The sequence below is a fragment of the Polypterus senegalus genome, chromosome 11, assembly GCF_016835505.1.
Source record: "Polypterus senegalus isolate Bchr_013 chromosome 11, ASM1683550v1, whole genome shotgun sequence".
NCBI classification, from domain to species: domain Eukaryota; kingdom Metazoa; phylum Chordata; class Cladistia; order Polypteriformes; family Polypteridae; genus Polypterus; species Polypterus senegalus.
The window spans coordinates 53,632,092-53,658,663 of NC_053164.1; the positions used below are offsets into that span (position 1 = coordinate 53,632,092).

The 26,572-nt window shown below is 37.4% G+C and overlaps 1 protein-coding gene across 1 annotated transcript; it reads left to right on the plus strand.

Annotated features, from left to right (window-relative positions):
• On the plus strand, positions 1–25,807 carry LOC120538992. The gene is made up of 7 exons (XM_039768650.1): positions 1–200; positions 9,859–10,185; positions 15,854–16,225; positions 18,746–18,842; positions 19,468–19,484; positions 23,609–23,682; positions 25,584–25,807. The coding sequence occupies exons 1-7, from the start codon at positions 119–121 to the stop codon at positions 25,695–25,697; spliced, it is 1,083 nt and encodes a 360-aa protein (XP_039624584.1). The 5' UTR covers positions 1–118; the 3' UTR covers positions 25,698–25,807.
• Positions 25,808–26,572: the final 765 nt, after the last annotated feature.

Sequence of the window (26,572 nt, forward strand, 5' to 3'; positions counted from 1 at the left end):
CCGATTGACATAACAGATGTTCTTCCTATTTTTAATTTAAGATTTTATATTTTCTCTAGTAAGTGAATTAAGAATTAAATATCTGGTACTTCATTCTTTAATTAACCTATGCCGGTATATGGAGGTATTCTCTTTGTTGAATATGTTGCTCCTGATGTATTTTACTATCATGATGTGGTTTTCTCAAAGCAGAGCTACAGGTAAGAAGATCATCCATTAACTAATTTGTACATACTTAAAAAAATTAGCATTTATCAGAATAATTAAATCTCTTATGAGTTTTACAACTTTTTATTGCTCTGTATGATGTATTAACAGTATATGTGGATTGTAAACAAACATAGTTCTCTGGTTTAACAGCAGTATGAAATGCAATGTTTTTATTTAAATGCTATCATTTTTTTCAAATGAAGGGTAAAATTTGCCTATCTGTTATATGGCCATCTTTTAGAGAAAAAGTGATCTGTTGTTGTTGCACCCCTGCAGAAAGGGAATAATTTATAAATCAGGCTCAACACAGCAGTGTCTGTATAACAAGTCTATTAACAACAGCACAAGAAAATAACATTTCAGTACATTACAGCTGTTAACTCTCTTCAGCACTGTGGAATTTTATGTTCTTCAATCTGAATATTTAACTTTTCTGAATTTGCTTTAATGACTTTTAATTCTATCAATATGTCATTTGTTTCATTCTTTTGATTGGAACATTGCAACAGGAAATTTTGGCTTCCTTGTGAAATATACTATGATATGAAGTTGTATTGTTTAGATAAAGATAGGGAGAAATCTGTTGCCATCTCAAGCTACACCTTTGTTAGTGGTTAAAAATTAAGAGAAAAGATATTTTTTACAAACAAGGCTAGCATTTTGTTTAACTGAACTTCATTAATTAAGCAATTCTTAAAAGTAATTAATCAAATTAATTCATCTCATGGACATGAAACAATAGGAAGTAATTCCTTAATTTGTCTTTTAAAGTCAGTCCTGGATATAGAACTGTGAATGATAGATAAGGACTAATTAATCATTTCTCTAATTAACAAATATTATCTGGTAAGTTGTAAAGGAATCATACATATCCTGCTTTTGTTGATTGTTTCAAAAATGCTAACTTAAACCATGTATGACAGGGGGCCGGGTATGAGAAGGGGGTAAACCTTTAAATTTGATAACTCAAAGCACATAATGCTGTTCAGATCTTACCCTTGATAGGAACTGAATCCATCGACACACTATAATAAAATACCTCCTATTTTAATAATTGATTAATGTGGCTGTTTTGTTTTCCACAACACTTTACAGTATTTTGCATTCATAACTTTCACCACATTTAAACATTTTGGCTTATACAGTATTTTCTTCTTCACCTGTAGCTCTTGAACTTCTCCTCTTTCAATACATTCATTAATCATTCTACACATCCACTTATTTAAGTTTCACAGGTTTCTTTCTTTTTCCAATATAGGACAAACAGTAGTATATATTAATATACCTAACAAAGCCATTTTAAATATGTTAGAAATCAAATATAGAAACATACGCCCACATATATATGTGTGTGTGTATATATACAGTATATATATATATATATATATATATATATATATATATATATATATATATATATATATATATATATATTTGCTGTATACACACAAATACACCCACACGCACACAGTACTTATTACACATATACAGTAGGCATAAATACTAAAAGTATTTTGTTTTTCCTAATCAAAAGACAGTCAGTACTACCTTTCTTTTACTTAATGAGCCTTTTGCTTACAATTACGATTATATTAGACAGTATATAGCACTGCTTTATTAACATGCTTAACAAGCTCTTCTTATAAGCACACTGAAACACCTTTACAAAGCACCTTGTACGAACGCTCAGTAAAGTTCTACATCACTGACTGGGAGTGTTAGGACTCACTCGACAGGCACGGCTTCTTATGTTTCTTGCAACTAAAAGTCATTAGTTAACACTTTTCTCTCATACACGCCTGCATGCTGAGCATTTGTTCTCTGAGAAAAAAGTAGGGCTGAACTTGCAAAAAAAGGAAAAAGTTTAATTCTGTGCTAACTTTTACTGAGTTTGAAGATAAACATTTTTCTCAGCTTGTTGGCAATATAAATAGCATTTTAATTACTGCATAACTGCAATTAGAGAATGATTCATAAATCAGCCTCAACACAGTGTTTTCTCAGGAGTGACTGTATAACGAGTGAGGTAAACCTGAAGAGCGCCCCGACATCGCACCTAGCAGACCCCTCTAATCAATTAGTTAATCATCTATCAGTCAAGGGACACCAAGGTGATTTCCGAACCACTCACACACACAACACAATATTTGACTGTCAGCACTGAAAACTTTAAACACCTCTGTAATATTATTCTCTTTTTTAAAAGAAAAAAAAAAACCTTCCAAGCTTTGTATGTTCAAACTGCATTGATGTATTCATCTAACATTGTAAAATGCTTAAGCTACTAATATCCTTCTATATAAAAGCGGTCGGGATTGTCCTTTCGTCCCGTGAGTGCTACGCAGGCGCGGAGTTTCACACACGCCCCGTCCATTTTGCAATGCACGATGGGATTTGTAGTTTCGTTTTTCCAGGTAAAAGAAGATCTTCTACTCCAGACTGTGCGATATCTTCTTCTTCCCTTGCTTTTGTGCACAATGCGCTGGAAAAATAGACAAAATTATGTCTCTGGAAATAATTAATGTTGATGGAGTACAAATGCCTCACCGCGTAGTAAATATCAGGGGGGTTCAAATGGGCGACCTCAATATAGAAAAAAAGTTTACATTTCATCACAAAAATAACAGAAACTACGAGTATTAAAGTAATACCGCTCAAATGCAATATAACCAAATTAATGAGTTTGTATAAAATATCAAATTGATCTACATATTGAATTGCCTTAAGAAGTGGTCAACTTAAAAGTCGGTCGCCTTAAAAGGCGGGTCAGCCTAGTTTTTGACTAAAATGTGTACTCAATTATCTCAATATGTCACCCTGTATATAAACTAAATGCAGGTGAAAGGTGAATTGCTCCACTTTTTGGTTCTGAGGTACTTATGTGTTAAGGACCTGAGCTCACTTAGAGAGACAATTGAACTTTGCTTCCCTGGTGGATTAATGAGGCTCTTACATACAAAAAAGTTTCACTACTGCAACAAATCCAGAAGATGGGCAAAGCCAAAGCACAATATCAATCACTTTGCTAACTTCAAAAAGTCTTTTTGCCAGTAAATGAAAACTGAAAGACAGTACTGATCATCTTACTCTTACTCATCTGTGGTTAGGTTGACACTGTGATGTTTTAACATGCTGTTCTGGTGTGGAAAATCTTAAATTTTTTGAACTGCAGACTGTTTATATTAAATTTCAATTATTTTGCTCAAATGCATCAGAATGAACCACATTTACAAGATTTTAAGTACAGGTATTGCAAGCATCCTTTTGTATTGTATTAGTAATTTAAGCATTTGCTCCATTCACCTTCTATTTCTATTACTTTATGACCTGGGAATTGAAAGTAAGCACAGATGCCACAGAAACCTTTTTAATTAATTTAAAACCTGTGAATGGATGGATGGTGTAAGAACAGGAATTACAGAATTAGTCTAAAGCTTGGAAAAGGAAGGAGTGTGAAGGTACTGTACTTAAAAGATCAAACACTTTGATCAGAATCATTCACCGTTAGGATAAGATGGCCAATCAAATGTGTAATGCCACATGTCCCAAAACCCTACGTGTATATTTTAGTATAAATACAGCTCGTCTGACGGACCAAAAATAAGAAAGAAAAAAAACAACGAATGAAAGATGACTTCAGAGATCAAAAGACAGGAGATCATCTGATTTAGATGTCAGAAAATGTAACCTATGAATAACACCGATCAGTAAACCAAAAACCAAGCCAGACATTAACCCCTTGACACTTCTAATTTTCAGTAAGCTTTTCTAGGACTATTTATATCCAGACTTTGCTACCTGTTTTATTTACTATTATATTCTCTTCTATTTAGTATGGTTATATGTTAATAAATATCACATGACTTTTTATATATTGTATACTTTGCCTTTTATCTAGAGTAATGGAAATTATAAAAGGGTACCAAGTGTGAGTTAGATGGCTACTGTCTCATTCAAAGAGTTTATCAAGGCTGTTGAGGTTGCATCCTAATAAGTACAGCAACTGTGGCAAAAGCAAGACATAGTTTGGTTAGTAAGTAGCATACAACCATAAGAGTTGTGCTTTTCTGTGTGTCATGAGGTACTAGGGTTTTGTACCATGTTAGCCATTATGAATGCAGTGAGAAGTCAAGCAAAATGACACCTTTTATTGGCTACTTAAAAAGATTACACTATGCAAGCTTTCAAGGCAACTCAGACCCCTTTTTCAGGCAAGATGTAATGTAATGTGTGCCATGAAGACAACCTCATGTTTGTTAGAGCTGGTGATAGTGAAACCCTTCATAGAGAACCTTATGCAGAATATTGCGGAGTGACTGGTAACTGGCACCACTTGAGACTTTGTCTGGCTAAAATCGTTGTGTCTATGTGTGTATGTGTATGTGTGTGAGTGTGCGTGTGTTAATCTTCAAGGGCAAGAGTAGATGAACCCAATAAACATTCAAGTCTCACAAACATCAGGATAATAGACATGTTTATTGTTTAAGAGAAGGAATAACACTGCAATGATAAAATAAACATTCGATTGTCATCCTCTGAAAAGCCCTTTACTCTCAGATGAGAATCCTTAATTACTATTTTAAATTTTATAGAGTACTACTGGTTCTTTTTCAGTGTTCCAGTGTAGTCAAATTACAGTCGTCATAACATTTTTAAAGTTTAAAATAAATAAGTACCGATCATATAACATTGTTTTATTCAGATTGGTATTATCATTTTTTTGTGTGTAATTATCCTTTGCTTACCAGCAACAGGGATGCATGGATGTACAAAATATAACTTTAGTCCCATAGCTTCTAATAATGGAAATTGTTTATATGATTTATTATAGTCTTCAACTTTGAGTATGGCTACCAACCTGGGGACAAATTTGATTTAAAAATAATGAGTGGCACTGAAACCCAATAAATATCAACTTTAGTCATGTCATTTATGTGTCTTACATGCTTACAGTGTGAACACAGAACAGAATTTCAGCCAAGGAAACCAGATTAATATTTACAACAACATTCATTGACACATCATAAGCTTACACAACAAATATAATATATCTATTAAAAGCTACAAATTAAATTCAATTATTTTAAAAAATGCCAGGAGCTCTGAATGTCTCATTACTAAATGTAGTACGACAATTTGATGTGCTTTTGCATGTAGATTATTTTGTGCATTGTAATTTTAATAACATTTAAAAATAGCACAAACGTTATCACATGAGGTGTTACAAATGATCTGCTGTTTATTCTGTCTTATTCATCTATACATTCTCTAAACATAAATCATCTATTGCAGAGATTTTAGAATCCTCAAACACCAGAGAGATTTCAGCCATGGACTGGACACCTCTCTTTCAAAGGGCACACACACACACTCACACGCACATGCACACTCACTCCCTGTAGGATGTATTATGGCCCTAAATGGGCTTGATGAAAATGAATATGGTATTAGCCGTAGAAGTAGTAGAAGTAGTCGTATCATTGTCTCATGGACAGAGTGGTGTGAAATTCTTGCTTGAATGTTGGTGGGTGAGTAACTTCTCTCTGTTGGGTTGGCTCCTACCTGATGCTGCCATAACAGTCTTAGGTTCATTGTGACTTTATAATAAAATAAGCTGGCTCAGAAAATAATAAATAAACGAATAGACGAATAAGTGTAGAGATGCAAGAAACAGAATGAAAGGTCCCAGCAGAATTCTCTACAGGAAACTGAAGAGCTGAAGCCTCAGGGCGTGTGCAGTGTGGTTTTGGAGGAGCACCAGTTTTATTCCCCCAAGCCAGGTAAAAGGCACAAGAGTTTTGCCTCCATGACACACATGTTCAACTTTCTGGTTAAACTCCTTTTAAATATCTCTACATTATGATTTTTATCTCCCTTTTATCCTGTGTCATAGTACTTAGTGAAGTGTCTCCTGTTATACATTACACAACTTAAAGTTGGTAGATGCCTTTTTGCCTGACTAAAAATAAACTGATATGATTCATTAGTCATTATCATGAGCTTTTGGATGGTTCTTGTTTCATAAGACTATTTATAAATACCAGGTCAATTTTTCCCTAAGTGAACAGAAAAACCTCTTCAAGTTCTGCAAATAGAATATTAAATATAATAGTCCAAATGTACCTTAGAAACAATTCGCTAATATTTTTGCAAACAGCTGCCCCACGATGGGATGTCAGTACATTGCAAGGCATGCTTACCTATTAATTTATTGTTATTATTGTTTTGCAGAAGTTATTACCAAATCTATGAATCCATTGTAATTGTGTATGTGTGTATTTTACAGCTTCCAGACAAGAAGGTTAGGATGAAAGCGGAGGAGATAAAAAGACAGACTTGCAGTATAAAGCCAATTCCCTGGACATTAAGACAACACTAAACTTAATGGTGTTGATGATGAGTGCATTACATGCACTTTAATAAACCAGTTAGTCACAGAAACCTGGTGTCTAAAATGCCTTGTAAACCCTTAAATGAGTTAAAGTTAAGGATTTTGTAGTCTGCACATGCCCACTGCAGTCTATTCACCTACTTAATCGTACACATGGTTTTGGCAGCCACCAGTATGAGGAATCCACAAATATACATTTCCTGAGGCAAGTGCTGTAGTGATTTCATTATTCCTTCTCCAGGTTGTAATAATCTGTTTCAAAACTTCCGAAATCACTCATTTATGTTTATTACAATGATAAGCTCAGCAGCACAATATCAAGGGCACTGTTGGGGAAACACTTTAAAAGTAACACATGTTAAGTAGTCTAGTTATTTTTCAAAGTAACAAGTAACCAAATGCATACATTTTTATTTAAGGAAAAATACGTGCTTTGTTATTATCCCAGAAGCCCTGGATTTAAGGCAAGAAACACATGTAACGGTATGCCACTCCTTTGTAGGGCTCAATCACAGAGCCAAGGAGGAAAAGTGTGCTGCATGTAATCCAGTTACAGAAGCTTATTAATAAAGTGTCAGATTAGTTTTAATTCAGTTATTTGATATACACGTGATGAAACAGTGTGATTGGGTGACACGATGGCCAGTGTTCATGCTCCGAATCATTGGTGGCTCAGGTCAGGGATGTAGAAAGGGGATGAATGTGATTTACTACACAGCATATAAAGGTCTGAGTTTATTTATAAAACACAATAAAATGATACTTTTTGGCTGTGTTTCTGGTCAGTTTCATTTAGATGCATACAGCACTTTGGCTTAGGATTTAATAATAAATGCGGGTCAGTCAAATGTGCAGTTTTTTAACACAAAAGAAGAAAATGCAATGCAAAAGTAACACACTGTTTATGCATTACATTATAATATACAGTAAGTAGCTCTATAACATATACAGTTGTAAGTAATGAGTAATGCAACTAAGTTTACCCAAATGTGGCAATTGGTGCCACGGCCCACCTGCCAAGTTGTTTGCCTGCCTATGGTAAAGTCCCTGATGGAGGATCACAGGAATCATGGGAAAGAGGGGTCCTTTCATCGGATTGGCTGGCCGAGCAACGTTTCAGCCGTGGAATGGCCAAATGGGGAGGCAGCTTGATGGATGAGGTCTCCAGGACTCTAAAAATATCCAAATCTTACTATGTGATATCATCTACTGTTAAATTCTGCTCCATACTTTAAAATTTCTATTATTATGCTGTATTAAGGATTTGTTCTGTTCTGTGTATTGTGTTGTATTGACCCCCTTCTTTTGACACCCACTGCACGCCCAACCTACCTGGAAAGGGGTCTCTCTTTGAACTGCCTTTCCCAAGGTTTCTTCCATTTTCCCCTACAAGGTTTTTTTTGGGAGTTTTTCCTTGTCTTCTCAGAGAGTCAAGGCTGGGGGGCTATCAAGAGGCAGGGCCTGTTAAAGCCCATTGCGGCACTTCCTGTGTGATTTTGGGCTATACAAAAATAAACTGTATTGTATTGTATTACTTTTAAAATTAGCACTTCCCACACTGCTTGGGCTCCATGCTTATTTTCGGATTTACGATAGCAGATGATGATATATAACTCTTTTTTTGTGCAGTTTCATAATGTCAGAGCGTTTGCTAAATCAGAATTTCATAAGTGGACTTGTGGATTTTTAAGAAACTAGGTTTCTGCCTTATTCTGTATGCATGCAAACCCACTCCATATTTCTTTGTCATTGGACCAGAAGAGGAAACCAGAGTTTAATAGAAAACCTACACAAATCCAGGAAGGGCACGTAGACAGAAAGACACCAAGATTGGACACTACTTACAATGGCACTGTGATGGTAATAATGAAAGGTTTAACACCATTACATTTACTCTCTTATGCTGTTTCTCAGTCTGTTTCCGCTAATGAAGACTATGCCATGCATGGCATACCTTGCTTACTATTGTACTGGAATGCTGGATGGTACTGACAAATATGGGGCAGTGCACATCCCAGTCTGGACATCACTGTCTGACCAGTGTGACACAGCAAGATTTTTATTGTGATTGTACTCTGCTCCTAATTTTTTCCACTAACTGGAAATTTATGGTTATTGTGGGTTGTTGTATAAAACATTAGAACATTAGAACAATTGAAATGAGAACAGGCCATTCAGTCCAACAAGCTCATTCATTCTATTTAAGTAGATTGTCCAAACTAAAACTAAGTTTATATTTGAAGGTCCCTAAAGTCCTATTCTTCACCACGCTATCTGGTAATTTATTCCATGTGTCTATAATCTTTGTGTGAAGAAAATTTCTCAAACATTTGAGCAAAATCTGCCCATAACAAACTTTTTTACCAAGTTTTTATTGTACAATTTATTTTGATGTAACAGCCTTGATCCAGTCTAATAATTCCTTTCATAATTTTAAATATTATAATCGTATCACCTCTTAATCTCTTTTTGCTTGAACTGAAAAGATTCAACTCCTTCCATCTCTCTTCAACGCTCATACTCACAGTCCCAGAATCAGCCTAGTCACTCTCCTCTGGACCTCTCTCATTCTTCACTTCATTTTCAGGTAGTTAAACATTATTTGAGTCTTTCCTGAATACTTTCCTAGTTTTTGGAAGAGTTTCTTTGTTGTGATGCACTCATTTTGCTCTCTATGCTCTGATGTCACCTTAAAAATGATTGACTATCTTCTGGTGCATTCACCCTTAACCAGTCTTATCTACTTTAGCAAAAGTAGCTTCTGTGTTTTTATATGAACAACATCCTTTGTTAAAACGCTTGAGCTTTCTTCTGACTCGTACTGTTTGTTTGGTGTAAGTTTACCATGCTGTACATCCATCCATTAATAAAGTAAATACAAGCACATTTAATGCAATGTACTGTATTTTTGTATGGGTCTCAGAAAGCACGCACGACTTTGAACAGCAACGTACTAACAGCAAAGTACATGCAATAAAATACAATGATACAAAAAATACATTTAACACACCATCAGACAAAGACGTGTCAGTCAGAAACAGTCATTCAGAAAAGACGAGACTAAAGAGTGTACAAGTAACAGGGACACGAGTGCAACTCAACCTGTCTGTTCTCAACAATAATGAAAGTTATTTTCCTTATGTGAATTTTTTTTTGTTTTTATCAGGTGTTGTACATGACAACTTGAATTCTTGGTAATGATATAATTATATATTTTATGATTTCTTCAATTTAATTATTTTATTTTATTTTTGCAGTTAAAAAAAATCCAGTTCCACCAGAAACAGAGGTTTTATTTCGATGTTCATTATCTGGGAGTGATATGATGTGGAGATGGACTCCTAAGTATCCACGGTGTACAGGTCCTCGGGACCTAAGCAAAGACAATATCATTTTTATTGCTTCGTCAGTAGATGGTAGGCATGTAAATGAAAAGAGGTTCAAGAACCGCCTAACAGTGAAAGAATATTCAAATGGAACACATGCTCTAGTACTGAGTGACTCCATTGTGAGTGATTCTGGAAGATTCATTTGTGCAAATGTTAAAGAAGAAAAAGAATCGTATGACCTTGAGGTTTTACCAGGTATGACTATTCTGAAATAGTTTCCTAATTTCATTTATACTGTTTACTGCATTACTAAGGATGAAAATATTCCAAGTAGTGCCCATTTAATTTGAGCATTTCCCGTTGTCAACGGCACCCGGGCACAGACAGGCAGACATCTTGTTTTGCACAAACCACCACACGTTTATTTACAATATGTACAAATTATGGTCACAAAGACCCCAGTCTATTTGGTCACTCAGACCTAGTTTAGTGCACAATACCCCAAACAGTCCTCAAAGTCCTGGCCACAATGCCTTTCTTCGGGCCGCCTCCACTCTCCACTGCTTCGTCCTCCTTCCACCCGACTCCAGCCCCGAATGAATGGAGACGGCCCCTTTTATAGAGGACCCGGATGAGCCCCAGGTGTTCCCGGCAATCTTCTTCTGGCCACGCCCCAGTGTGGCGGAAGTGCCGGCTGTCCTCCCGGCTGCTCTCCGGGCATCCTCCAAAGTCTTCCCCCCAGCACTTCCTGGTGTGGCGGGAGTGCTGGGGAAACAAGTCCCCAAGGCATTGGGGCGCCTCCTGGCGGTGACCACGGGCTCCTACAGGGAAGGGCTTCCATGCCCTTGACCCGTGGCCCCCAAAGCAACCCGGAAGGCAAACCCCACGTGATCCAGGCAGGGCTCTGACCCTCTTCCGGTCCCTCCTGGCGTCCCGGCCAGGTCATGGCCCCTGGCATCCCTGACACCGTGAATATATCCATTTTCTGTATCCATCCTGATTCATGCGGTAGAGTCTATCCTGGCACCAGTAGCCAGTGAGAACTGACATTGTTAAAGAGGTTTTGTGCCTTTACAAAACCCACTTTTCCTTGCTTAATTCAGTCAGGAATTGAACAGAAATACTTCCAGGCAGTGTTACCCTACTGACAAAAAACCTTATTTGTAAAAACAAGAGGACATCTAAAGTAGGTAAATAAATAGAGAAAATGGTAAGAACCAAACTACAGATACTGTATATTGCATAAATTACTCCAAAAGCTCAAGTCACGCATGCAAGCCATGTTTGGAAAAATGTACAGGAAAAATGAAGATAATAAATTCTGCAAACATTAAATGGCACCTTCATTATGAAAAATATTCTACAGGAAGAAATACATCATTCATATAATTCAAAACACACAGATGTACCTTGATAGGTTTGATTCCTTGTCTGTAGGTGTGGTAGCTCACCCACTTACCACCACAGTTCTACACCAAGCACTCTCTTTACTTCCATTCCTCTAAGTCTCTTTCTCTCTCCCTTCAGACCAAGGCCTAACTTTCTCCCTCCCAGTTCAGCGTTTGTTCTACTCTTTTCTCAACTGTCCACTCAAAGGACCTCTGGCTACAACAACGCTTTAAACTCCATTCCAATTTACTTCCAGCCAAGTCCCAATATAATGTATGTGATAAGTAATGGCCTTCGATCTGCTCCAGGGACAGCAGGCTAGAACTCCGTTCAGTGGTAGTAGTAGTAATTGTATTGCAATATGTATACAGACTATAATGAAATTCTTACTTGCATGTCCAATTAATATACAACACATGTTGTTGCTGCACCTTTAAGCTTTTGGTTGGCTTTGATGAGATAGCCACCCATAATAATAATAATAATAATAATAATAATAAATTTTATTTGTATAGCGTGTTTCCAATGCTCAAGGCACTCATCCACCTTTTTATAAGGAATCAGTCAACCATTTCTACCATCTTGAGAGAGCATCTCATGATTCCAGCCTGGTTTCTACACTCTCAATATCATATCATGACCCCTGCCTATTGTACATACCCCCAAATAACCCTGTACAGTATACCTACTAGACCTACAAGTCTCTCTATCCAGGAGACGTCTTTGTGCCATCCTGCGGTTGCCCTCACTCCTGGCAGATTCTTGTGAGAAGAAAATGCCATTCGCAAAACATAAGTATAAGATGACTACATACAGTTACATGAAATTTTATCCCAACCATATTGCACAGAAAATAAAGAAATACTGTAGACTCACACAGCCACAAAAACACAAATAAAAGTTAGCAACATGTAAGGATTCAAAGGTGCTTTGTTATTAAGGATTTTTGGTGCACCACTTTTAGTCAATTCATCATTTTTGCCAAGACAGCTACTAAGAAGCTGGGTGATGCAAGAAAGTATAATTTTGTCAACAGGGGTACCTAAATATATGAGCTGTTGTGTAAAAAGAAGCTCAATTGTTTCACAGCAGAATTTGTAATAAAAAAGTGTTAAATGTAACATAGCATAACTTTCTGTAATCCTCTTAATCCAATTTAGGATCATAGTGAGCTGCAGCCTGCTGCAGTAGTCAATGCAGGTTGAAGCCCAAATGCAGCCCTAGGCAGAGTTGTTGGGGTTGTTTTTGAGGGCAGGACCCTTAAGTTACCAAGACAGTGGTCCTCAGTGTCCTTAGCTTGGACCAGGGGGGAAGTGGAAAGGTCCATAGTAAGTGCCTCTTGAATTTCCAAAAATGGTGCCCCTTGCTGTCTATAGTTATCAGGTTGAGATATCAGACTTTGGAGACTGGGGACAGGTGAACCTCAGTGCCCCTCGCTGTCCATAAAACAGACAAAAACAAAAAAAAAATCAGAGTGCATCACTTCATTTACATAAATGCTGCCCCTCACTGTCCAGAGTAAACACCCCTTAACTTTCATGAACAGGTGTTGGCCCCCTAGGCGGCAGCCTGTGTTGCCTAATGGATTGACTATCTCTGGTTGCAGCATCAGTTGCAAGGCAGAAACCTGCCCTTGGTAAAGTATAAGTCCAATACAGGGCCCACTTACATACTGTAAGCCCACACAAGGCAAGTTTACAAATGTCAATTAACACAATTTGGGGACTTGAAAAGCATCGTGTAGAGAAAACCCACCACAGACATGGAGAGAACATGTAAAGTGACTCAGACAATGACCATGTGTAGGATTGGAAATATGACACTGGGCCCATGCTTTAGAAGTAGATAGATAGATAGATAGATAGATAGATAGATAGATAGATAGATAGATAGATAGATAGATAGATAGATAGATAGATAGATAGATAGATAGATAGATAGATAGATAGATAGATAGATAGATAGAACTTTATTTGTTCCCAGGGGGAAATCTGTCTTTTTACTGAAGCTCTTTAAATAAATGAATACATAAATAGGTAGATAAATAAGTAAGTAAATAAATAACTAAATACATAAATAAGTACAAAAATAAAAAGAAAAGGTCAGACTTGGCTGTCTTAGTCACAGTAAGCCATTATGCAGACATATTGCTGTGGATATAAATGAACCCCAGTTTCTTGTCACACATCTGCTGAATGATTCATTGGCTGAAAGTCCTCAGTGTTGGTGTGTCATAGAGAGGATATGCGTCATAATGCGTTCATAATGGCACGCAGTTTTGTTTAAATGCTCTTCTTTGTATGACGACAAGGAAGTCCAGAGTTTGCCCTATAACCAAGTTTTCCCTTTTATTTAGCTTGTTCTTGAAGTGATGTTAGCAGCCAAGTACACCACAGTGGAGAAAATCACACTGGCCATCATAGAGTTATAGAAGATGTGAAGGATGCCATTTCCCACTTTAAAGGAACACTGTCTCCTAAGGAAGAAGAGCCTGCTCTGCTCTTTCTTATATAGTTCCTCAGTGTTTCGAGACCAGTCTAACCTGTCATTGATGTGAGCCCTCAAGTACTTGTAGCAATGCACCACCTGTATATCTACACCCTGAATAGTGACAGGACCTAGAGGCTCTTTGGTGAGGCAAAATTCTTCAACCAGTTCCTTGGTTTTGCTGATGTTAAGTTGCAGACAATTCTCTTTGCACCAAGAAACAAACTTCTCTACCTGACTCCTCTACACCCTCTCATCTCCCTTATAAGTACTGACCAGTCCACCACCATGCCATCTAACATTAAATGAGCTATTAAAAAATAATTGCGTATAACGTTCCAACAAGTGTGCTGCTTGGTGGCACAGTGATTAACAGTGCTGGCACAAAGCTACAAGAGCCTGTGTTCACTCTCTAGCCCAACCATTTTTCTCCCTTTAGTCAGTGTGGGCTTTCTCTGAATATTCTAGTTTCCTTCAGCATCCTAAAGACGTGTATGTTAGGTTAATTGGCAGGCCTAAATGGACAGTATGTGAGCATCATAAGTGATGTCCATGTCTGAAAGGATAAGGTCTGCTTCCCAAAAACCTGTATTGGATAAAGTAGGTTGGGGAAAATGAATGTATAAGAGGCAATGTGTTACAAAAAAGTAACTGTGATCATGCACATAACATGTCTGTTTTATAGTATAATAAAAATCAGGAGTGGTCTCCCCTAGACTTTCTTGTATACTCAGATATGGGGATGGATATTTTAGGAGTAAACCACGAGACAATGATTATATTTTTATATTATGCACATTAAAGAACCAACAACGAATCAAATCAAATTAATAATATATTGAACAATTATTATACAAGTAAAGTTGAATAAATTGGACTCTGCAGCTGCAGGAATAAAAAAGTACCACTTCCAGTTAGCGGAAATAGCCCAAACGTTGGTAGAAATCAATGTTTTGTATCTAATACTTACAAAACTTGGTTGATCTAAGTGAAAAGTACTCAGGTTATCGTGTTTACATACAGACGTATGCACAGACAGACTCATAGACATAATTCCAAAAATGGTATTTTTGGACTCAGGGAGGTCTAAAACGTTGAGATTCATTAAAATCTCGACATCAAATCTTTAGACAATTACAATACTTTCCCTATACTTCAAAAACCAGAAAGTAAAAAAAGAATCTGATGGCAATAACATTTGTGTAGTTTACTAGTGAACAGAAATGCTCTCATCATGGTGCTGAGTAAGGGATTAAAATAGTTCTGAATATTTTTTATTAAACATCTGTGATGGCACAACAGCATAACAATTAATATTTGGAAATGGGTTCTTTTCAGAGTATTGTTATTATTATCTTTTTTCCTTGGAACCCCTGTCGATTTTATTTTTTTTCACTAGGTTATCTTGATTTTTTATTTTTTCTGTAATCTTGACCATCTAACCTCCTCTTTAAAGACTTAAAAATTGAGGCTACATATAAGGACTTCTCTATTAATTATATATCTGTCTGATGTGAATGGGTATTGTTTATTTTTTGCATGATATTTACTTATTATTGTTATCTGATTTTAATTTGTTTTTCTTTGCTTGTAACAATTTCATTGACATCTTGTAAAGCGCTTTGAGCTACATCTTGTGTATAAAAATGTGCTATAGAATTAAATGTTGTTTGTGTTATTGGGAAATGTGGAAAAGTGTTTCAGTAAAAACAGGCTAATACTGTATAACTTTGCACCTTTTATTCATTAACATTCACAGATGAATTTATTTTTCATTTTCTCTCTGCTTTTCCTGGTGAGGGTTGTGGTAGCTATACGATGAGCCAGACACATTCCCCCTTTTCATGTAAAAGTTGATCCTAGCCCAGATGAAGTTTATAATGTCTCTAGTATGTCCCAGGACTACCAATCCATCTTTTCCCTTAGATTTGCTCTTTTTAATTCTTTGGTATTGTTGACAATGTAGATGACATTTATTATTTTACATTTTTCCTCTTTATTTAATATTAAAAATGTTAATTCATCATATTTTTCCCATTTTTAAAAGGATGCTATAAGGGTGTTAACATTTCATCTAGACAAAGCTTAAAGAAACTAAGGAGTAAAGATACAATTCAATTCTCTTGCACTCCTTGTGATAAAGCAACAGATTCATACGAGTGGAAACTGAACAGACAAATTCCTGATGATGAAGAGGGAATAAGCTGGACAACAGCCACTCTCACAATTAAAAAAATGACAGAAGACACTGAAGGGAAACTGGAGTGCATTTCAAAAAAGAATAGTTCACTGACTTCAGAAATCTGCTTACAAATGGACTCATCCACAAATAAAGATGACTTCAACAAGAAAACCACACCATATTATCCAATTAACATTGATGCAGGAGATATGAGAAAAAAAGAAGGAATGTCCAAAGGTAACAATGCATTGTAAAATATCTGTGTATTGACAAGCAGCTAGGCATTAAAACTATAAAATGCTTTCATATTTTTAAAAAATATATTGAATACTAATGCTTACAACTGAAACTATATCTATCCTTCATCTGTGCCTCTTTTGTTCAATTCTGGGTTGTGGTGGTTGGTGCCTAACTTGGCAGCACTGGGTGCAAAGTAGGAAGCAGTCCTTGATGGGGCAGAATCACGTAGAACAGGTTGAGTATCAGTTTCCAGTTCACCTCCTCACATAAGAATTCACACAGACATGGGGGAAATGTGCAAACCACACACAGGCAGGGACAAGAACTCAGCCTCTTGGAGCTGGAGCCCCTGCACTGCCAACTGGGAATACTGAGTGTGCCTTAAACAATTTTAAATGAATATAGGCTGCAAAATAAAAAAATGAAATTGTGCGATTTTATCATGGACATGATGAATGCAGATTTTTTTTTTCATAATTTGATAACTCCCAATGCTGTCATCATTTGTGTCACATTTTTGGGGGCGGCATTATTGGCCAAAAGGCTCAGTACAATTCGTGTGAAAGCAGTAGGGTTCGGAAAAGTGTCACTCATGAATGAAAAAAGTCAAATTCTCTGATTTTTATCCACAAATGCTTCAAAAATAATTTTCAGACTGTGCTTCTTTGACAGCATCAGACACAGCAGTTGAAATTTATGAGGCAATGACAAAAATAAACATAAACATTACACCGATGATAATTTCTAGGAAGATAAACAACTAAGTTACAGTTTATAATTTCGTTTCGTTATCAATCTGAACGCATTCTTGCTCTGCGCAGAAAACATCCCCACCTGTCACTTGTGCACTACACTGGTTCTGGTTTTTGCAGCATAATTATATTAAACTAATAATTAGAACACGGCTTATCAGTGTGTCTATACTATATTCTGAAAAATGATTGCTGTTTCTCTATATATATGAATACATCTATGCAAAATATATCTTAATTTATCTCTATACATCATTTGAATTTTCTATTTAAATAGGTTAACATATTCAGATATGTTGGAGGACAACAAATTGAAGCACCGCCCCACCCCGAGTGGCATGAACTCTTAACTATGCCACTGCTGTGAATCAGTTACTTCCTTGGTCATGTTAATAGAATCTAATATGATTGCTGTTGTTCTCTCTTTTAAAGATGGTTTGAGTTAAAATGTTTTCAAATACTCTTTAGTTAGACAACCATCTTTCATTAAAAATCATTTCAAGGATATGTACTGAGCTATTGTACAACAGTATGCATGCATGTATGTAGATACAGTAAAAGAAAATGTTCAGACTTCACTTTCTGCACACTTTATTGTTTGTAGAATACCGGGAGCGCTCCAGCTGCCCCAACCCCAAAACAGACAGGCTGAGATATGAGTTGAGCACAACACACATTTATTTTCACTCATGGAATGTGTTTCCCTCGCTCCCCACAACAGCACAATACATAAGCACCAAATACAATCCTTCTTCTTCTCTCTTTGTCATCAACTTCCACTCCTCCTCTTGGCAAGCTTCGTCCCTCTTCCTCCCAACTCTGGCTCCCCGAATGGAGTGAGGTGGCTCCTTGTATGCAAATCCTGGGAGTGTTCCAGGTGGTTCATTAATCAGACCTGGAATCACCTCCAGATGTGGTGAAAGCCTCCTGTAGGCCTCTGCAGCTCTCCCTGGCAGCCCCCACGGAACCAAACAGGGCTGTGCCATACTCCAACTCCCAGCGTGCCCTGCGGGAATTCATGGAGCCACAGCCAACCAGTAGGGCTGACCTCTAGCGTCCCAGGGAAGATAGTGCCCTGCTGATACTCTCTCCCCAGGTCCTTCCATCCAGCTACCATCCCAGCCAGGTAATGGCCTTGACCACCCATCACATGTGTAATAGATTTTATTTTAAAAGGATAAATGTGTCATTTTGTCTATTAATCTAGACTCAATAACCCATAAAGACAGAGTAAAAACATTTTTTCAAAATCCAAAACTGAACTCTCTCATTCATATAAGTATTCATATCCTTAATTCAGCAGTTTGTAGAAGCCCCTTTAGGGGCAGTCAGGGACTTGGCGCAAAGCCACTCCAGTGTTGTCTTAGATGTATACTTCTGGTCACTGTTGTGCTGAAAAATGAACCATCACCCCAATCTGAGCAGTTTTTCTTCAATGACCTCTCTGCATTTGCTTGCAATCATCCCTTCTTCAGTTCTGACCAACTTCCCTGTCCTTGCAGCTGAGAAGAACCCCAAAGTATGATGCTGCCACCACCATGCTTCACTGTAGGGAAGACATTTGTCAGGTGATAAGCAGTGCCTGGTCTGGCCTGGCATAGCACCTGGAGTTCTACCCAAAAAGTTTAAGTTTTGTAATTATTTCTTTGTCTGTACATATACTGCATAATTACATGACTATAAATATAACTATCTATACATACAGAATGTAACAGATAAATAGTTAACATATACTTACTATCCCCGTCTATTCTTCTTCACACAGTAACCTTGCTGTCAGTGGTTATCACAATCACCGCTTTCTGCTTCATCTGTGCTCTTTTGTTAGGAGTTTGGTTTTACAAATGGATAAAATTAAAGAGGTGAGTAATGAAAAGTAAAATACTGTACTCTTTTCTTTCCAAACTCTCTGTCATTACTATATATGCATCTCACAGTTCTATGTTGTTAAATTAATAGAATTGAAGATGCTGTTATCTCATATATAATTAGTTGTAATACATTGTACAGTAATTTTATGTTATCTTTGACTTTTATTTTTGACTGTACAAAAAAACATTATATGAGAATGCAGTTTTTTTTTATGCATAAACATTACAGCTAGGACAAAATAACGGACTATTATGGTAAGTGTGGTGAAGTAACTTCTTGGATGAGGAAATTTCTTAATCAGTCAAAACAAATTCTTCCGTGCCTAAAATACTTTGAGGCTACAGATATGCCTGAAAAATCTGCAGCTCGGCCTGAAGAGCTATTGCAGAAATTGTGCAAAAGAAGCCCTGATGTTTTTAATATGTGAAGATAACGTTTTTAGTTTCTTTCTTCTTGAGTCTTTTTTGCTGTTGTTGCTTTTGTTTTTTATAAAGGATCCTGTGTAATTTAAGACATATTACTATTTTTCTTCTGTTTATGGTTTTACATTGTCTGCTGTAAATGAATACAGGGTTATCATGTTTCTGATTTGTTTATTTGTATTTCTTTATACAGGTCCAAGAAGGCGTATGGTAAATATCTCTCTGTTTTCTATTACTGCTGTTGTATATACAGTGCTAGCTTTTCTACATCAGTTGTGAGGTTTTCTAACAATACGTGCTGGAAGACTGCAACAAAACCAAACTTACTTATAGGAGATGCAATCAAAAATTATTCAAAATTACTTAACAAAAGCAATTTTAATATTTTTGTCATAAATATGAAAATAGTATGTTATGAGGTAGACAGTTGCTGCTGGTGGGTTGTAGGTGCAACATATGCAGGGGATAATGTGAATCCAAAATGGAGTTAAATAATTTAGAGGTGACCGGTACCACTAAATACATATTTGAAACATGAGTACAGTATATGGTGAAAATTTACCAAAATATATGCAAGACGTAATACCACTACTTTAAGCTCAAGTTCAAGCTTTAGATTGATCTCAAAATGCTAAACGTGTATACCACATTTTGTAAATTTCTGCACAGTGATTTGCCTGTTGTTGGTTAAGCTTCAAGCTTAAGCTGAATATTTACAAAAACCTAATCAGCTCTTAAGAATAAGAATTACATGCTGTTCACATAATGCCGTAAAAATCAACCTACTTGTTCTCATATTACATGTGCCAAATGTTTACCACAGATGTGGAAATTTTTCCAGAGACACTCAAAATATAATCTAAGGATATAGTATGTTTCACCATTAAAACATCAAATTGTTTCTTTCACTAAAACAATACTTCTTAAATACACTGCCTGGACAAAAAAAAAGTCGCCACCAAAAAAAACGGTCACACACTCTAATATTTTGTTGGACCGCCTTTAGCTTTGATTACGGCACACATTCGCTGTGGCATTGTTTCGATAAGCTTCTGCAATGTCACAAGATTTAGTTCCATCCAGTGTTGCATTCATTTTTCACCAAGATCTTGCATTGATGATGGAAGAATCTGACCGCTGCGCAAAGCCTTCTCCAGCACATCCCAAAGATTCTCAATGGGGTTAAGGTCTGGACTCTGTGGTGGCCAATCCATGTGTGAAAATGATGTCTCATGCTCCCTGAACCACTCTTTCACAATTTGAGCCCAGTGAATCCTGGCATTGTCATCTTGGAATATGCCCGTGCCACCAGGGAAGAAAAATTCCATTGATGGAATAACCTGGTCATTCAGTATATTCAGTTGCTGAGCCTAGACCTGACCAACTGCAGCAACCCCAGATCATAGCACTGCTTCCACAGGCTTGTACAGTAGGCACTAGGCATGATGGGTGCATCACTTCATCTACCTCTCTTCTTACCCTGATGCGCCCATCACTCTAGAACAGGGTAAATCTGGACTCATCAGACCACATGACCTTCTTCCATTTCTCCAGAGTCCAATCTTTATGCTCCCTAGCAAATTGAAGCCTTTTTTTCTGGTTTGCCTCACTGATTAGTGGTTTTCTTACGGTTACACAGCTGTTCAGTCCCAATCCCTTCAGTTCCCTTCGCATTGTGCGTGTGGAAATGCTCTTACTTTCACTATTAAACATAGACCTGAGTTCTACTGTTGTTTTTCTTCGATTTGATTTCACCAAGCGTTTAAGTGATCGCCGATCACGATCATTCAGGATTTTTTTCCGGCCACATTTCTTCCTCGAAGACGATGGGTCCCCACTATCCTTCCAGATTTTAATAATGCATTGGACAGTTCTTAACCCATTTTTTAGTAGTTTCTGCAATCTCCTTAGATGTTTTCTCTGCTTGATGCATGCCAATGATTTGACCCTTCTCGAACAGACTAATATCTTTTCCACGACCACGAGATGTGTATTTCGACATGGTTGTTTAAGAAATGAGAAGCAACTCATTGCACCAGTTGGGGTTAAATAACTTGTTGCCAGCTGAAAGATAATCGCCCATGCAGTAATTATCCAATAGGAGACTCGTACCTATTTGCTTAGTTAAATCCAGGTGGCAACTTTTTTTTTGGCCAGGCAGTGTATATGAAATATGGAGGGAGTAAGCAGTTCAAAAAGAATAGAAACTGCTCTGAACAAGTAATAGAGCAAAATGGGAAGTAAGTAGTATGTAAGGAAGAAAAATTATGTAAAGTTTATATATGGAGATGGAGCAATAATAGTCTGAAACTGAATTTTTACAAGAGTTGAACCTGTAAGAATGATATTATAAGTAAGAAATGAAAAAAGAAATGCATCTTAGCAGAAGGAGTTCAGAATGCTGAACAATCCCAAAATAACAACATTTAACATTCTCAAATCCATGTACTGCAACTCAAGGTAGCAGGGAGAAGGAAAGAGAAGGTGTAAGGCAGGAGCCAACTCTGGACAAGGCACCAGACCAGCACACTCACCCAAATGGGCCAATTAAAATCTCCATTCAGTCTAAACCACAGGTCTTTGAGGACGTAGGAGTAAAACTGGAGTTTCTTTAAAAAATAAAAAACTGCACACTGACGACAAACAGACATGGCTCATGGATTAGACACTGAAGAAATGCATATAAGGATCCCTGAATGGCGCAGGACAATAGGCCCAAAGATCAGGGGGACCTTCATTATATTCAGCCATCAGAAGTCTCTTTAATTTAGGACAACTGAATTATTAATTATTATTACATATTTACTGTGGTTGTATTTTATTTTTGAACTAGAAACACTCAGACCCACAGTCCACAAAGAAGCACCTCTCTGCGAAACACAGCACCACAGGTAACTCTGCTGAGGCTGCTACAATGTCCTTGACTGCGAGACGATGTCACTCAAACTCATTATGACTTGCATTTATGATTATCATGTCAATCGATTGACCTCACGCTTTGCTATGTGCATTTTGTTTTGAGATCTAATCAAGTTCTAGATAAATCTCATGGGTGATTCAAGTAAATAGGACACACTGGACCAAAATGACTGAATGCTTATATAAATGGCAGGTTTCAGTTTAATACTTTTAATACATTTGTAAATATTTCTAAAAACATGTTTTCACTTAATCATTATGGATTACTGTGTGTAGATTATGTGTAGATTGATGAGTAAAAAAGGCAAAAACATCCATTTAAAATGAAATCCACAACACGAAAAAGTGCAGAAAATGAAGTGGTCTGAATCGATGGCATTTTGCTGCAATTAAACAAAAAAAAATATGTCCTTTTGTGTGAATGAAAATCTGTTATTTTGTCAAGTCAATTTTAATTCAGTCTCCTTTAATTTGTTACCATGTTCAGATTTATGTATCAGTCAGTCGTTTTCCAACCCACTATATCCTAATACAGAGTCACGGGGGTCTGCTGGAGCCAAACCCAGCCAACAAGGCAGGAACAAACCCCAGGCAGGGCGCCAGCCCACCGCAGGGCACACACACACACACACCAAGCACAAACTAGGGACAATTTAGAATCGCCAATGCATCTAACCTGCATGTCTTTGGACTGTGGGAGAAAACCCACGCAAACACAGGGAGAACATGCAAACTCCACGCAGGGAGGACCCGGGAAGCAAACCCAGGTCTCCTTACTGCGAGGCAGGAGCGCTACCCACTGCGCCACCGTGCCACAGTCATTTGTTCTTATTTCAGTCTGCAGTGGTAGAAAATTAAATCTTCAGGGATAAATAACACTTCTTGTTGCCCATAAATTATGAGTAACAAATGCTCCCAATTGTCATATAGTGCAGTAAATTAAGCTTATTTCAGACGTGACTTTACATATCACACCTCTTCAATCAAGAGTAGTGTGCTTGGAGCCATGTTGACTCCGTTGCACTTTATTAAAGCTTTTAAACCAACTGCAGAGATAGTAGGAACAGCAAGAAAATATTTGATAGATGACTAATAATATGCAGTGCTCTCAAATGTCTAATCACTTCATGATTTTCTGATGTAAAAGCTGAAATTAAGACAAATCATGTCACAGCTTTTCAGCTTTAATGAGCTCTCTTAATGAACTGTCATTCAAACAATCCGTGGTATTAATTGCTTAATTGTTTAAGTCCTTTAAAACCTGTTTTGGAACTCTTCCAGTTTCATTTAAGGGCTTATAGTCTTTTGATATCTACTTTATTACATCAATGATTAGATGAGGTCCAGATGCAAAAGCCTAGTTGTAATCCTTTTTGTGTACTTTTTTATTTTTAATTGTATTTAATTTAATACAGATAAATATGCAGATCCACAGCACAGAAGTGTCTCGCTTAGTCAACCAACGAGTCAAGAAGTACCTGTTCCTGAGGTAGAGTGTGGACTAAAGGTTTTCATTTTTAAATTTTTAAATCTTTCCAATAAGTGCAAAAATTGATCTCTTAAAAGTTAAAAGGGAAATTGTTAAAAATAAAAATGTGTAGGTAACATAGAAAACCATTAAACAATGTGCATGCCAGATAAATATGCATAATACAAAGACTAAAACTGCAGAAATCTATTTTATTTAAATGAAAGACATTTTCATTTACTTTCTATAAGACTGTATACAGGTGCCGGTCATAAAATTAGAATATCATGACAAAGTTGATTTATTTCAGTAATTCCATTCAAAAAGTGAAACTTGCATATTAGATTCATTCATTACACACAGACTGATGTATTTCAAATGTTTTTTAATTTTAATTTTGATGAAAATAACTGACAACTAATGAAAGTCCCAAATTCAGTATCTCGGAAAATTAGAATATCAATTAAGACCAATGCAAAAACAGGATTTTTAGAAATGTTGGCCAACTGAAAGGTATGAACATTAAAAGTCTGAGCATGTACAGCACTCAATATTTAGTTGGGGCTCCTTTGGCCTGGATTACTGCAGCAATGCGGCGTGGCATGGAGTCGATCAGTCTGTGGCACTGCTCAGGTGTTATGAGAGCCCATGTTGCTCTGATAGTGGCCTTCAGCTCTTCTGAATTGTTGGGTCTGGCGTATTTCACAATACCCCATAGATTTTCTATGGGGTTAAGGTCAGGCGAGTTTGCTGGCCATTCAAGAACAGGGATGCCATGGTCCTTAAACCAGGTACTGGTAGTTTTGGCACTGTGTGCAGGTGCCAGGTCATGTTGGAAAATGAAATCTGCATCTCCATAAAGTCCGTCAGCAGCAGGAAGCATGAAGTGCTCTAAAACTTCCTGGTAGACGGCTGTGTTGACCTTGGACCTCAGAAAACACAATGGACCAACACCAGCAGATGACATGGCACCCCAAACCATCACTGACTGTGGAAACTTTACACTGGACCTCAAGCAACGTGGATTCTGTGCCTCTCCTCTCTTCCTCCGGACACTGGGACCTTGATTTCCAAAGGAAATGCAGAATTTATTTTCATCAGAGAACATAACTTTGGACCACTCAGCAGCAGTTTTGTCTTTAGCCCAGGCGAGACGCTTCTGACGCAGTCTCTTGTTCAAGAGTGGCTTGACACAAGGAATGCGACAGCTGAAACCCATGTTTTACATACGTCTGTACGTGGTGGTTCTTGAAGCACTGACTCCAGCTGCAGTCCACTCTTTGTGAATCTCCCCCACAGTTTTGAATGGGTTTTGTTTCACAATCCTCTCCAGGGTGCGGTTATCCCTATTGCTTGTACACTTTTTTCTACCACATCTTGTCCTTCCCTTCGCCTCTCTATTAATGTGCTTGGACACAGAGCTCTGTGAACAGCCAGCCTCTTTAGCAATGACCTTTTGTGTCTTGCCCTCCTTGTGCAAGGTGTCAATGGTCGTCTTTTGGACTACTGTCAAGTCAGCAGTCTTCCCCATGATTGTGTAGCCTACAGAACTCGAATGAGAGACCATTTAAAGGCTTTTGCAGGTGTTTTGAGTTAATTAGCTGATTAGAGTGTGGCACCAGGTGTCTTCAATATTGAACCTTTTCACAATATTCCAATTTTCCGAGATACTGAATTTGGGACTTTCATTAGTAGTCAGTTATAATCATCAGGATTAAAAGAAATAAACATTTGACATACATCAGTCTGTGTGTAATGAATGAATCTAATATACAAGTTTCACTTTTTGAATGGAATTACTGAAATAAATCAACTTTGTCATGATATTCTAATTTTATGACCAGCACCTGTAGTTTTGCATTTCTATAAAATATTGATTCTTTTAAGCATTAAGTGGACTGAGATTATGTTGTTTCTAACAGGAAGAAGAACTTACTTATGCTTTATTCAACCATTCAAGCAGCACAAAGATCCAGCCAGTGAACGTTATGGAGGCTGATGCAACTGTTTACTCTGCTGTTGCCGTGAAGTCATAAATTCTGATTCCACCACGCTGTGTTTAGTAATAGTTCAAATATAATGTACTTTATATACTTATATCTATATATATATAATAGCCACATACTACTGACTCACTCATCACGAAATCTCCCGAACCATGAGGACTTGGAACTTGAGATTTGGAATGTAGGTTACCCTTGGCGCTTAGGTGCTCGCTAAGAAGCGGTTTTAAAAATTTCGTGGTCTGTCTGTATATGTCTGCTTTATGTCTGTCTGCTTTTCACGAGAGAATTACTTAACGGATTTAGATCTGTTTTTTTCTATAATTTGCTTCAACTTTCCGGTTGATTTTGCGACTTCTGTTATCGCGCTAAGTACCGTAGTTCGCTTACGGTACCGATGTATTTATGCAAATCCAACAGAGTTGCTGTGGGCTGAGAGCAGGGGGGCGGGGCCTTCCTCATTCACTCGCCAGCCTCTGTACGAGTTGGTCTACGCATCACCACGTGTTGGAATGTACCTTGCCTCAGCTTAGCTAGCGATACCTGTTTGTTCAACAGACATTATCATCCACAGATTCTTAAGGAGTAACATTTGTCGTTTTTGAGACAGAGAGAGAGATCAGAGCTCATGTGTTTTAGAAGGTAGCTGCGGATTGCCAGAGATATCACGGCCATGTGCCTTTCTCCCCACGCGGGGAACGTTCTCCCGTCAGAGCTGAACACAATCAGTCTATCAATGTCTATTGATTTTTAAAGTTTGTCCTGTTTCATTACTATGTGGGCGCAGTCACGGGGTACAGCTATCTTATATATAAAGCAGAATGTAACCGTGTATGTTATTATCCAGTTGACGCTTAGTAACTTAATAAGGGGGAGACAGAGAGCCACAGACACAGCAATACAGTCCA

Coding starts and splice junctions, on each gene's coding strand:
- LOC120538992 (XM_039768650.1), top strand. CDS start 119: ATGGAGGTATTCTCTTTGTTGAATATGTTGCTCCTGATGTATTTTACT. Junction 201..9,858: donor TTCTCAAAGCAGAGCTACAG/GTAAGAAGATCA, acceptor TTATTTTTGCAG/TTAAAAAAAATCCAGTTCCA. Junction 10,186..15,853: donor TGACCTTGAGGTTTTACCAG/GTATGACTATTC, acceptor CATTTTTAAAAG/GATGCTATAAGGGTGTTAAC.